This window comes from Calidris pugnax, unplaced genomic scaffold (assembly GCF_001431845.1).
Source record: "Calidris pugnax isolate Ruff unplaced genomic scaffold, ASM143184v1 scaffold173, whole genome shotgun sequence".
NCBI lineage: Eukaryota > Metazoa > Chordata > Aves > Charadriiformes > Scolopacidae > Calidris > Calidris pugnax.
This window is the reverse complement of record NW_015090917.1, coordinates 516,317-530,786: the sequence shown is the minus strand read 5'-3', so window position 1 is coordinate 530,786 and position 14,470 is coordinate 516,317. Positions and strand designations below refer to the sequence as shown.

At 45.7% G+C, this 14,470-nt stretch overlaps 1 protein-coding gene across 1 annotated transcript in view; it reads left to right on the top strand.

The window, feature by feature from the left end:
- FBN3 (fibrillin 3) overlaps nucleotides 1–14,470 on the top strand; it is a 150,774-nt gene that overhangs the window by 21,703 nt on the left and 114,601 nt on the right. The window contains 3 exon segments of the mRNA XM_014949684.1: nucleotides 70–168; nucleotides 4,059–4,154; nucleotides 6,385–6,480. Coding sequence (XP_014805170.1) covers nucleotides 70–168; nucleotides 4,059–4,154; nucleotides 6,385–6,480 — 291 coding nt within the window.

Genomic DNA, 14,470 nt, shown 5'->3' with positions numbered 1-14,470 from the left:
AACCACATCTGTGAGCAAGTTCACAGAGTAGCGCATTGTGCTAATCACTGTGTCCTTCTCTTCCTCCAGCAATTTGCAGGAATTCTTGTGGTGATGGATTTTGTTCACGGCCAAACATGTGTACGTGCTCCAATGGACAACTTTCTCCCAACTGTGGCTCAGCTGGAGGTAAGAGAACATTGCTGGTGATTCTTCTCCCTCTGGAGTGCTCTTTTAAAAATTTCCCAATCACAATGAAAGGAAATCTCTGAAATATTTTGGGTTTTGGCAGCCAGGTATCTGAAATAGGCAGTAGTCACAAAATCTTTAATTTCTTGTTGAGCTTTGACTAAACATTCTCACTGCCCCTGATACCTGGAGAAAACTGGCAACCTCCTTGTAATTTCTGCTACTTTGGTAGGAGAAATCCTGCAGGGTGCAGCTCTGAAACCACATCTCACAGCAGCAAACAGCGACGCTGCTGCCAAAGAGCCCATACGCCCCTGGCTCTTCTTTGAAGTGGAATTAAATCTGTCTCTGCTTTTGTTAACCAAATTCTTTTTTTTTTCCAATGGAAAAATTATTAAGTTTTTCTTAGGGTGTGTTTGGATTTGGGTGTCAATGAGAACTGCCCAGCATTTTTAGCAAACTCCAGTGACGCGATGGAATTACTCACAGGCAGAACTGGGAATCCAGAAGCTACATTGCCGCTTTTTCTCCTTTGTTTTCCCATCTCAGACCTTCAGAACCAAAATCTGAAAAGCTCTGGGAAGAGGGACTGGGTGTCTGAGGTTTCTGAAAAGCAGACTATGGGGGACTCAGCAGCGTGACAGTGACACATCCAGAAAGCAATTCGCATATCCCTCTGATAATTCCTGCAGGACGGATTCTAGACCAGATCCTGGTTGCAACTATCCCATTACCCTGCAGCACAGAAATCCCTCCTCTGGCTTGAGGCTAAATCCCAATAGTTCGTGGTCTTGTGTAGTCTCTGGATGGGATATTTGCTCCTCTCTGCCCCCTTTTTACTGAGTTCTAGTCCCAGAAAGAACCTGGGATTTGTGGTAGATGCCAGGTTGGATATGAGTCAATAGTCGCGTAACAAAGGTCCATGGCCACAAGTTGCCACCTGGGATGTTCAAACTTGGGATCTTCAGGCATGAAGAAAGTTTTCTTATGCTGGAGGGTGTTGCAGTGCTAGGACAGGGAACCAGAGCTGGGGGGGATCACTCTCCTTGGGGTTTTGAAGACTTAGCTGACAAAGTCATTGCCTGCCTGGTCTGCAGGGAGGCTGGATAGAGATGTCCAGCAAGCCCTTCTTCTACCCACACTCCTGGAAGCCAGCAGAGACCCACCTGGGTCAGTGCAGGTCTCCCCAAAAGGGCTTCAGTTGCCTCTAGGGTGGGAACAGTGTGTGAGTGGGGACTGGTCTGCGTTCTGCATCTCCAAATGTGGACAAGGAGAGTGGGTGACTATTTGCACCTGACTATCTACACAGTCCACCCACACCCCTTTGAGTCCACATTACTCAAACACATCAGCTGAAAAAAATCCTGCAAACAAAGATACAGAGCTGTGGGACAGTATTTTTTTGCTTGTGCCCTATGTAAAATGCAGAAATTAATGGGAGTTTGTAGAGTCTTCTAAGGTCTCAGATGGCCATTGCTAGAGACAACCCAGAAATTTATTTTCCATTATTGCCCATCTGTAGGGAAGCTATTGTTAATAAAGTGACTTGCAGGCATCTGATTGAGGGCCAGAGAACCAGCCCCCCCAAACCTCAAAACCGCACTCAGGGTGTGACTGAAGGAAGGAAATTCCCAGAATCTGAATCCAAAGTGCCACGTTGTGCTCCAGCCCCGCAGATGTACCCAGGGCCAGGTCCTGTGTCCTCGCAGCCCCTTCCCAGTGTTTTGCTGGGAGGAAGGTGCCGGAGACAGGAGAGTTTGTGGAGTGAGGGTCCATGTGTTAGCAATCAGGGAGGAATGCGAGGAATGCTGTAAGCAGTATATACATTTGGGCACAGACCTGGCATTCCCCTGAGCCTGGGGTGGATTTCAGCATGTGCTGGGGTTGGAGGGGGTGGGGTGGGGGGGGATTGGTTTCTCTGCAGGGGCTTCATCAAATCTGGCATTCATTGTGGGGATGTTTGGATCTGCATTTATCATGAATGCTTCAGGGAGGTAAAGCAGACAAATTGTGCATTCCAGAGGCAATAAAAGCCACTCTGCCTCTCTCTGTCATAACAAAAAGCTTGGTTTCCTACTTTGGGGAGTAAAGATATTTTAGGAGTAATTTGCAAGTGACTGTTTAGATAGTAGTAGCCAGTGAGCAGCCTGAAAACCTGCCTGCAAACTCCACTGCTGATGGCTGGCAGAGCAGCTGCAGCCACTGATCCTTTAAAATAAATTGTAGAACTAATCCAATCCACTCCAATCACAGGAAAAGTTAACTAGGGTGGTGGGCTGTCATTCTCTTTTTTTTCCTAGAACTTTGGTCTCTGCTACCCTGGAAAATCCTGACAAAGAGTAATAGGCCTTTAAATTCTTGGTTGAAAGATGTTCTTCTGCACTCCAAATCTGCAAGGGGGTTCTGATGGTGCCAGACTTGGAGATTAAGTCGGATGGTGATGGGACCTCAGGGCCTTTGGGATCATGACAGTGTGCAGGAATTGCCTTTGCCAACTAGTTGGAAATGATCTGGATGAGCATCGGGGCTCCTACTTATGTCCAGACCTTGACCTCCCGAACTGTCTCAGCTTCTCTAAACCTTGCTGTGTGTAGGGAAGAGCTCTGAGGGATGGTCAACTCTGACAGACAGACACTTCCTCACTACCTCTGTCTCTGGGCAGCCCTCCCAGATTCTCTGTATGTAATTGCTTTCCCAGGGCTGATTAATTGTAGCGAGGGGTGCAGGGTAAGCATGTGCTGGAAACTGCTTTTTCCCAGAGAGACGGGTCTCACGTCTGACAATCTGGGCAATGCTTTGAAGCCTCTAGCTTAGTTTCCTTAATGATTAAGCTTTCATCTAAATTTGGCCTGATCTCTGGCCGTAGAGCAATAGGAAGAGCCGTAGACATCATGACTAATTCGAACCACACTAGCAATGCATGGATTAAATGTACAGCACATGTGCCGAGTGTTTTGAATGCGAAGCTCTGAGACTTCCCATTCCACTCCTCCTTCCTTCCAGGCTTCCTAAGAACAAGGCGTCAACCACATAATTATCCCTTTTGGACACTTTTTAGTCCTACTACCTTTTGGACAGACATTTCACTTGTGCTGGCCCCAACTCTTCCCTGCTTGGAGCTGACGTTGTGTGCGTGAAGAAGACACCAGCCACAGCTGAGCATCCACTCACACATGGACCTTCCAGCCCCTCCTTCTTCAGGCTGCCAAGTCACGGCCCCTCCTATCCCTGGCAGACACCAACTGTGGTGTTCATGCTGAAAAAGAGTTTTTACATAACTCTCTATAACCTCAGGCACTTGCAGTTTGAGTTGTCACATCTCACAAAGGAGGAATGAGTTGTTCCGGGCCCTTCAGTAAAGAATGAAAGCTGTTTGACCTGTATTTGTAACTCAGTGTTTAGCAGAAAACCTCCCCTTTTGGGCTCTTAACACCACTTTCCTTCAATACTGAATAGTGATGAAACGGTTAAAACCGAGGCTGGCTTTGGGTCTACATCAGTATAAAACTTCCCGACTCTTATTTATTGCTATTGTTTTCCTACAGTGCATTAGTCACATTCAGTGTGTCTTAATCTAGCGTGAAAGCTGAACTCTGACATGGAATGAAGATGATGTCTGCTTTTCTTTTCAAATGTCTTCCAAAAACCCCTCTCCTATTAAAAGAATCTCACCAATAAGACCACGTAGTAATCATAAAAGGAAGAGAAATACCTTTAAAATTGATGTTTTTCCTCCACTAAAGAAATTATATCCCCAAAACATCTCATAGGTCTTTTAATATCCTTTTAATATGAAGGAGCTTTAAAGATTAGACAGCCCAGAATATGAAAAAGCATATTTTGAAAATGGAGCGATACGGAGAGTAATATTTCCCTGCTCTTCTCCACAGTCCAAACCTGCAACGTGAGATGCATGAATGGTGGGAGCTGCAACGAGGAGTCCTGCCTCTGCCAGAAGGGCTACACTGGGACGTACTGTGGGCAGCGTAAGTACCTCCAGCACTTGCAGAACACAATGGGGAGCCCAGTTCACACAGCTGCAGGACAAGAGAGGTCACCCTGATGTGCTCTTTGATGCCATCGCTACATCCTCTTCTCCACTGGAATCTCAGCCCACTCTCAATGGGGGATAGAGAGATATAGATACACTAGATACAATTTCTCTGTTAAAAAAAATAATATATGTTAGGTGCTACTTCTCTGTAAATAGTTTTAGATGAACATATTCTGTGGGATTTTTTTTTTTTGTGGAAAAACTTCATTTTAGCTCAAATGAAGTCATCTTTCAATTAGACGAAGAAAAACTTAAAAAAAAACCCAACACTTTTTGATTATAAATTATGGCAGGTTACTTGGGTGAGTGTGTTGTCAATTTTAGTTCTGTTTATTTGACAATGCTGATTTTCTATAGGGAAACCTCAACATAGTCATTGAAAGAAAGTTCATAATGTTTTATGATTTGGTTTTCTCTTTTGTCAGAGCACTTATACCTTTGATAAGGAGAAATTGAATTTCCCCCCCTAGTTTCCCATGAAAGATATTTGGCAGTTTTAAATCATTGCTTACACACACTGTTGAATTAACAACCAAACAAGTTAGGTGCTATCTTTAAGAAGTGTCTAGTAAGCAAGTATGCACCATAGTTTTGAAAGAATCTCTGATAAAATGGAACTTTCCAGGTGAATTTCAAATCCCTGTATCGATGTCAGAACCACTAAAGTTCACAGCGAAGTCTATGAGAATTTTTTTAAAGATGGGCAAAACACCACATTTCCCTAGAACTTCTCCTCAGCCTTGACTGATTCGCTTTTGCTGAAACTTTCCAAAAAGTTCAACTACAGGCAGACACACCAGATGGAAAATTTCATTCTGAACAGTTAAAGCTTGGGAAAATTATAAGTAACAGCAAACCAGGGCTTATAATGGAACGCGCTAGGCAACCTTAATTATGTGCTGCTACCAGCTCCACCTATAATATCCTCAGTAGAGTTTTCATAACGGTTCAGATATTGGCAAGACATCACTGAGAGGGTGGGGAACAATGGAGAGTCCCACTGGCAGCATCCCAACAGAGCAGAGCTCGGCTTCCTCGGCTCTGAGATGGGTGTAGCCTTTGCAGGCTGTGAAATGCAGAGGTACCCGACCTGTCCACACTTCAGAGCTTGGCCCTGCACCAGCGAGGGCCACACAGAGCTGTGGTACAACATCACTGTGGACCTCACCTTTTGTGTGATTATATTCGTCTCATAGAATCACAGAATGGTTTGGATTTGAAGGGACCCTAAAGATCATCAAGTTCCAACCCCCTGCCCTGGGCAGGGACACCTCCCACCAGACCACGTTGCTCCAAGCCCCCTCCAACCTGCCCTTGAACCCCTCCAGGGATGGAGCAGCCACAGCTTCTCTGGGCAACCTGGGCCAGGCTCTCACCACCCTCACAGCAAAGAACTTCTTCCCCACATCTCAGCTCCATCTCCCCTCTTTCATCTACAGTGTGTTGGGCAACTGAGTAGGTTGGAGAGTGAAGCTCTCTATAGGACCTTCAGGAAGTGTCATAACAGAACTCCTCTCATTAGTCATTACTGCTGCTGAGATTATAATAGGTCAGTGGCATGTGTCATGACCAGCAATTGCTTGTCACATGCAGAACTGTTCCTACAACCTGTTTAATTAGCTTAGCCTCAGCCCAGGACCTAATCAGACACCTACACCTTTGACTTCAGTCCTGTTGACTGCGGGTTTTCAACTGAGGCCCAGTTTTAAGTCAATGAATCCTTGTGTGCTGATCAGACCGGTTCTTCTCTGCTCTGGGTGCGTGGGATTAAATGGCAAACAAGCCTCCTCTCCTCACGTTTCACTGTTGTCATACGTTAAACATTTGCCTTTATGCAGTTTCTCATTTGTTCATCTTGACCTTGACATTTAAATCCCAGTGCTGACTTGAATGAACTGAGATTCCAGAGCGCAGGAAATCCTCTCAAATGAAATAAGAGTTTATAGCCTTTTTTATAAATGGCTTCATTCATAAACAGGAAGTCATTTTCCAGGAAAAAAAAAAATCAGACTTTTCTGTGTAAGTTCCCTACATGCAGGAGATTCTTGATGGGTGAACAACACAAAGTAGGTGATATTCCAAGTCCTGCCAACACCACACGTCTCACACGGCGGTTTCACTCCAAGCAGAAATCACTGATTTCTCTTTCTGTTCCAAAACAGCTGTCTGTGAAAACGGCTGTCAGAACGGAGGCCGGTGCATCGGACCAAACCGCTGCGCGTGTGTCTACGGATTCACGGGTCCCCAGTGTGAGAGAGGTAAGGGACACGTTTCCATTATATTGTAACTGACACAGCATGGGATCAAGAGTTGTATAGTTGAGCGTGTGTATGAAGAATATTCAATTTTATGTGAATTTCTGCTTGATTCCTCGGCCTGATGACGCAGCCCATATTGACAGCCTGGTGCCCAAAGCACTCCCTGGGTATTACATCTGCAGGATGTGCAGTGCCTGCTGACTGCACCGCTGTTTGGTGTCTCTGGATCCCCCTCTCCACATGTGGGTCCTTGTAGCTGTTTGTTAAATATCAGTAAACTTCCATGCTGAGTACGAAAAGGGTATTTTTCTCTTGGGCATTTCCCTGTTTCTTGCCTTGATAACCTGGGAGTGGCTTAGAAATGCCAGCAAGCCCCTTACTACAGTGTCCTCATGAAGGGAAGGTGACACCATCAGTCCTAAACACTAAGAGAGAAGGCAAAAGAAACCTTGAGCCAACATTTTCAGACCTGCCAGTGTGATGGGCTGCCCCCAGCCAGCAGCCAAACACCCAGCCTACGTCTGTCTCCCTGCTCCTATGGGAATGGTAGAAGAGAAAAGGAAGTCAGAAAGACCCATGGATGGAGGTGATGTCAGGTTAACAAGGAGAGCAAAAGCTGTGGGTGGTAGCAAAGCAGAATAAGGAATTGCTTCACTACTTCCCATTGGTGGGCAGATGTCCAGCAAATTCTTGGGAAACAGGGACCTCAGCACCTGTAACAGTGGCTTCAGAATACAAACACCATAACTGCTTTATATCCCCCCCCTCCTCTTTCTTTCCCTGAGGTTTTGTTGCTGAGCACAATGTCATCTGGCAAGGAATACCCCTTTGGTCTGTTTGGGTCACTTGTCCCTCCCAGACTCTTGCCAGCCCCAGACTACTGGGTTGGGGCTGGAGAGAAAAGCCTGGATGCTGAGCAAGCACTGTTCAGCAACTGCTGAAACACAGGTGTGTCATCCACACTGTTTTAGCCACAAAAGCAAACCACGATGAGGAAAGTTAACTCCATCCCAGCCAGACCCAAGGCAGCCAACTCATTTTGGGGCCCATCTTGAGTTACCCTGAGCAGGACTTGCAGGACTCTTAATGTTATCACAGAATGATATGGGGTTGGAAGGGACCTCTGGAGATCATCTCCTCCAACCCAGTGCAGGTCCCACAGGAACGTGTCCAGGTGGGTTTGAATGTCTCCAGAGAAGGAGACTCCACCACCTCTCTGGGCAGCCTCTTCCAGGGCTCTGTCACTCTCACAGCAAAGAAGTTCCTCCTCCTGTTGAGATGGAACTTCCTATGCTCAAGTTTGTGCCTGTTACCTCTCGTCCCGTCCCTGGGCACCACTGAGAAAAGCCTGGCCCCATCCTCCTGACACCCCCCCTTTAAGTATTTATAGGCATTGATCAGATCCCCCCTCAGCCTTCTCTTCTCCAGACTAAAAAGACCCAACTCCCTCAGCTTTTTGATGTTCACTGGTCCCTCTCACTGGGAGTATTTCTTGCTCCAGCTCTTGAGCAGTGATGTTTGAGGAGTTAGGGACCACCCGCAGTCAGGGACCACATGCAGTACGCTGGTTTAAGGACTTGGCTGGCTCGCACAGGAACTCCGTCAGACACGGGCAGACGGCAGTTCACCAGGCGAGCACTCAGCTCCTGGATCAGTAACACCACTCCTGCAGCCACCCATCTCTCTCACTGTATAGAATCAAACTCCTGCAGCAACTTGATTAATTCCCTGAGCCTGATTCCTTCTGGGTGTCCTTTTGGGTGAAGGAGGTCAATACCGTCAAAAATGAAACCTAATGATAGTTTAGCTGATAATTTTCAAACGAACACTGACTTGAAGCCCCGAAAGTCAATATTCCAGCCCTTGTGAAATTATTTTTATGGTTTAATGCTATATTTATTTGAAAAATCTTGAAAACTGTGACCAGAACTTAAGGTTTTCCATGAAAGAACCTCATTTTAGTAAAAACATCTTGAAGGGAAACATAAGGAAACTCTGGTTTATTGTAAACCTCATGCTGTTCGATGCCAACTGCTCATCCAGCGTGAATCAAAACGGCTCCACTAAGAACCACAGTTTTCACTGGTAAGAATATGGATTTTAGTGACATGTGGCTTTGCTGTCACCCAGCCAGCGTGCACTGAGTGGCCGGATCAGGTTTACATTTGGGCAGCGTGGGTATAAGTGAGGTTTTGGCTGAGGCAGGAAATTTCTCCCTTTCCTGTTGGCTTAGATGGACATCTCACGACACCGCTCCGATATGATTTTTGGCCAGGGGTCAGAGTGGCACGGAGCAGAAATGAAAATGAAACACGAAGCCAACGTGCAAACTCCCAGGATTAAGATCAAAGCACCCTGGAAATAATTCTGCTTTTCCAGCCTCTCACTTTCCCGAGATTGGGCTAATTCTGTTTAACTCCATGTCCAAGGATTGGACTGTTCTTGCCTTTAATGCTTTTTTTTTTTTTCCCCAAGTTGGGGATTCTTGGCAATGTGATTTAGGGGGTGAGGTAGGAATAACAGTTGGTTTCCGGTAGCCCAGGCTTCAGTCAGCCCTGCTTGAGCTGCAGCCAGCAGGAATATGCAGAACTCAACATAGCTGTGCATGTTCCTTGGGCTGCAAAAATATCTACTGAACCTGATGGTGCAGGTGCCCCATAAAAGGCCTCTGCTGTGGCTTGAGCCTCGCATTTATTGGATGCAGAGAAGGGAAAGCTCTTTAAAAGCCTCCACACACGTTTAATGAAGCAACCTTCCATTTTTCCAGTCCCCTTCTTTGCACTCCCCTATATCACAGATATTAGTTCAGCATGGCAGTTATATAGTCTTTAATCCCTCCCCCTGCCTAGTTCTAACATACACACATGCAGATATGTGTTGTTTTAGTTATGGAGATGTATATGATAACAGCCCTTCTCTTTTGAAGGCTCTGCCTTGTGAGATTCCTTCCCCTAAAACCCTCAACCCGAGCTCCAGAACTGTGTCTGTAGAGCTGCTTTCTTTTTTTTTTTTGAGCTCTTGGGGATCATTGAGATTCATAAATCGATACGGACGTCGGCTCTGTTCAAAAAGAAAGCTGGCCATTTCTTAAAAGAAACTTCTGGATACAGCAATTGCCAGGAGGGACTGAAAAATCCCAACTCTGTGCATGGTGTGGAGGGGGCAGGAGAGAGGCAGGGAAAGAAGGGGTCTGAGCAAGGGCAGACTTTGGAGACATCTTGTAATGTATAAAATTTTTTAAATAAAGAGAGCATTTTTACAAAGCCTTTAGAGATTTGCTTTAGTCCAGACTTGTACTAAGAGACAAAACAAGCTCTCCAGCTGTGTATACACAGGTCTTCCTTGCCAAGACAAACAGAGTGCTGGCTTTGCTAAGAGATGTTAAAAGTTACACTTTTCAAAGAGGCTCCTGGCCGGGCAGCCTGGGACTTTGCAGCCAGGTGAGGTGGTTGTGCCTGACCTACCGAGAGTAATTAGCCTGACAGCGAAGAACTTAACCCTTCAAAGGAGAAAATGAATTCCTACTGCATCATCATTCCAGACTCCATCCATCATCTGTTAAGATGAAGTTCCAGACTTGTTGGAGACATGGTCACTGTCGAATTTCTGTTCCGTTTCTCCATTGAAAGCAGCCCGTATTTGATGTGTTTACAAGCATACTCGGGAGTCTCCAGTGAGAGGAGCAGCCTCAGAAGCAACATGGATCATTCCTAGCTCTCAGAGTCTCTCTGAGTCTCATTCCTAAAGGGTATTTTTTTTGAAGAAGGATTAATTGAAAGCAGAGCATGAAACCCAGTGACTTCATATGTAGAAAGGAGAAATTGCAGCCCAAGGCTTCATAGTGATGCTCTCGGAGCACAGCTGTCTACCTGGTTGAGTACCCTGGAAATTCCTTGGATTCCTGCCTCCATCTCTGCAGGCACAGAGCTTCCACTAGTGCCAGTTACTGCCCAGTGAGACATCCTTCACCTCCCTCCTTTCTACTCGGAAGATTTACTCATGGTGGAACCATTGCTAACTAGTAAATGCAGAGACAATGTCATACGTGCGATGCTTATCAATAGCTAAAGGGCAGGTGGCAAGAGGATGGGGCCAAACTCTTCTCAGTGGTGCCCAGGGACAGGACAAGGGGCAATGGGCACAAACTGGAACATGGGAAATTCCATCTCAATATGAGGAAAAACTTCTTTCCTGTGAGGTTGTCAGAGCCCTGGAAGAGGCTGCCCAAAGAGGTGGTGGAGTCTTCTTCTCTGGAGACATTCAAACCCTACCTTTGGTCAAACACCCTTTATAGCCTGAGGGCTGTATCCTCATCATTTTTAAACTCTAATAAACTGAGTTTTCTTCTGCCGTCCACTTGAAAAGCTATGTGTTCAACAGCTTAGGGCTCCAGTAAGAGGCTGCTTTGTAATGGAAGCAATCTAACTACCTTCACACTTCATTCAGGAAATACTCCACTTCAGAGGTAAACACCTTAATAGCTTGGTACTCAGAGAACCTTAGCATCATTTCCTTCCTCCACTTGACATCTTCGGGGATGAAGACTTAGTGCATATATTGTATAACCCCAGCCTTCAGTAACAGGAACTCACATTACATCAGTGTTGGAGGAAAAGCTGCAGTACAGAAAAAATGAATCTCTGGGGAGAGAGGCCAATTTTTTTTTAATAGTCTGAGAGAAAAATGAAACATTTTGATGTCATGTCTCTGATTTCACCCTCCTTTGAGTAGGAAAAAAATTGTTGTAAAAAGTGACAACATTTGACAGAGGTGAAGGTGTGGAAGCTCCTCCTGTGTTCCAAGGATGAGGTTTGTCTTCGTTAATCAGTGCAAGAAAACAAAGCCCTCTTGTTGCACACAGGGTTTCAAATACATGAAAAAAAAGGAAGGATTAGAGATACAGCAGGTCTTAGACATAAAATGTCTATGGAAAAGGTAACAATTATCTCCTGTTCTTCCATAGTCCTCACTACTGCACTGTTCTCTTTCCAAAACCATAACCAGGACCAGGTTGGATTGAAGTGATCTCCCAAAGAGCAGCTTCTCACCAACAGAATCCATGTCTTTCAACAATTTACTGCCATTTTCAAGAGATTCTTGTTTCTCCTATTTCTTTCCAAACACCTCAAGAAGGACTGTCAACCACTGAGTGAGAAGGACATGGGCTTTCAAAAACTGCCTCCCACTCAGGGAGGATTTCTGCGTCTGCATAACACATCTGTGTCTGCAGATTTTCCAACATTGCAAAAGGATTTTGATGTCTTTTGGGGAGGGTATTGCTAGTGAGCCCAGGGTTCCTTCTAACTGGTACAATTCCAGTCCTGGAACAAATCTCCATTAATAATGAGTCAGACTAATGTAAGTCCTCAGACGAACATATTTTTATATGCTACATCAATTTCTCAAAGATCTTTACTGTATAGGACAGCAGTTCCTCTCGTCATAATTCCATTTAATTTCTATCAGTCTAATTTCCAGTCATCCATTGTCCTGAGATATTCAAGCATTAGAAGATTTGTGTGAGGAGGTTGTGGATTTTCATATCTGTAGGTGTTTAAGAGCAAAGTTATACAAATATTAGTTAGGTCTAATTCTGGTAATCAGTATTGTCTAAGGGAAAGAGAAATCCCAACTGATCTCTAGCCTTCCCTCCAGCCATGGCTTTTCTAGTGACAGACACCCCAGGCCGTATATAAACAGAATATCTGATCCCAAACACCATCCTGTGCCATACAGATGGATGCTAGTGAGGGTCTCACTAGCACTTTAATCCACTCAGATTTCCAGATGGTGGGAATATTGCAGAATACCCCATTATTCTTGCTTGTAAGACCTCTCCAACCCCCCCTCCTGAGAAGACTTTATTAAGAGTGGCTTTGTCTCAGCTTTTCTGTTTCCTCTTCATAATGATTTTTTTTTTTTGCCCCCTAACTTTTCAGTCTAATTTGGAGGCTGAGGAGAACTGAAGCAGCCACACAGGATGTGTCTGAGCCCCAGGCAAAAGCCATAGCAGGAAGGAGCCGACAACAAATGTGGTCCCTTTGCTCCTTCCTCCCTAATTCAGGTCTCCGTCCTGAACTTCCCAAGTGCTGCTCCTAGTGAAGTGATGAGTAGGGATGGACATATTTCACACCTTTAGCTGGAAACTCCCCCAGAGCCCAGGCACGTGAGAGCATGCATCATGGTAGCAAGGAAGGGACCACAAATAGTTCATGGAAATTCAGTGTCTGGGATAACTCGGAAAAGTCTTTAACCTCAATCTTTGCATTTCAGATGAAGATACACTGAATTCATTCAAGCTGCCCAGTAGAATTTTTGTTCTGGGGATAAATGTCAGGTTGGCAAAAATACCTCCTCTCTACAACCTCTGGCTGTGGCTGAGGTCCATGTGTGTTGTGAAGCTGAGCCCCAGCCCAGCTGCTCTCCCGAAGGAAGAGCAACACACAGCAATCCCAGAGGGATGGAGACATCCCAGAAACATGGACCAGGATGTGGCTCCTGAGGCAAAGCTGAGATTTCCTTTGCCTGGGCCTCCATGTGCATCTCCTGAGATGCAAAGCAGTTCCAGGGTGTCAGGAACTCTTATTAATTTCTTGGATTTCAATTCCCTGGGGTAGGAGGAAGGCAAGGGAGAGCCCTGGCTGCGGTGGCTCCTTTGTGCTGTGCCCACTCAAAGCCATCTGGGTGGTGTGAGCAGAGTGTGCAGCTGAGACACAAGTTTGCCCGACTCTCGGCGAGCCGTTCTTGCTATCAGTTCCAGATTGTGCTTCAAATTGTTTCAACCAAAAATCTTACAGAGGAATGCTACTGGCAGCGGTTAAGATTTTTTTTTTTTCCCCCTCAGATGAGCTTTTTAATAAAAGACTGTGTTTACAAAGAGATTTCTCATCCTCACTGGAAACCAGGCATTCCGCTGACTTTTTCTAGTGCTTTGCTAACACAGCTGTTAAGACATAAAGCAGGACTCGTAGCTGAGATGTGTGATGGAGCTCCTTCTCCTCAGCCTGCCTCCAAAGGTGGGGCAAGAGCTCCTATTTCTCTACATTGTGGGAGAGAAAGCATTTTGATCATCAACTGCAGTCCACAGAGCTCTGACATCTACTGCTATGACTTCCCTGCATTTATGAAGAAAGGTCTGGCAGAAACTTCACCACGAGCGGAGTTCAGCTCCATACTCAATTGTAGGTTGCCATTTTCCTCCTTCACGCAGGTTTACTTGATAAAATAATTATAGTTCTGTGAAACCACATTTCCCCCTGATCTCTGCAGAAAGCCAGTCGCAGTCCGCTGGGAGCACTGGTGGGATGTAGACGCATCCTGCACATATAATTTTCCTGCGTGCCCATGGGCTTTATGGTACAATCTTTAATGAGACAATCACATAGTACTTTCCCCCCCTGCCAGAGGGTGGGCAGCACTCCCAAAGCACAGCTACTTAATACCTTTGTGTTCTGCTTGGTGTTCAGCATGTGGCTGAGAGCACAATGGGAGCCAGCCTCCGGAATCAGAATTAATTTCCTCCAGAGACCTTCACAGAAACAGCATTCCCAAGATTTATCTTTAAATCTGACAAGAATGTTTGGACTGGAATTTTCCAAAACTGCTCAGCCTGGGAATGAACCTCTTTCAGCCTGAATAGGTAAAATTTGGCAAAGGCACAAATAATAGCACAGAGGGTCTTTGAAAAGAGATGGAGGAGTCAACCTTGTCCAAAGGCAACCCATTTGTAGGGCCACTGGGAAACAGGAGCATTTGAGTCAGCTGTAGCTGAGTGAGCCAAGGAGGCTGGACCAGTATGGGTTGGGACGTTCTTGTCTCTGCAGTGGGCACCTCATTGCCTGCTCTGGGTTGGGCAGGAAGGTGACCTATCTTCTGACCCTCCATCGCTCTTGGATGCAGTGACACGTGGCTTTCTCTCCTCACTGCGGGGAGGGCCGTTCATGAGCAAAAGTATCTTGATGATGTTGAACCTGCTGATCCTTGTGGGAGA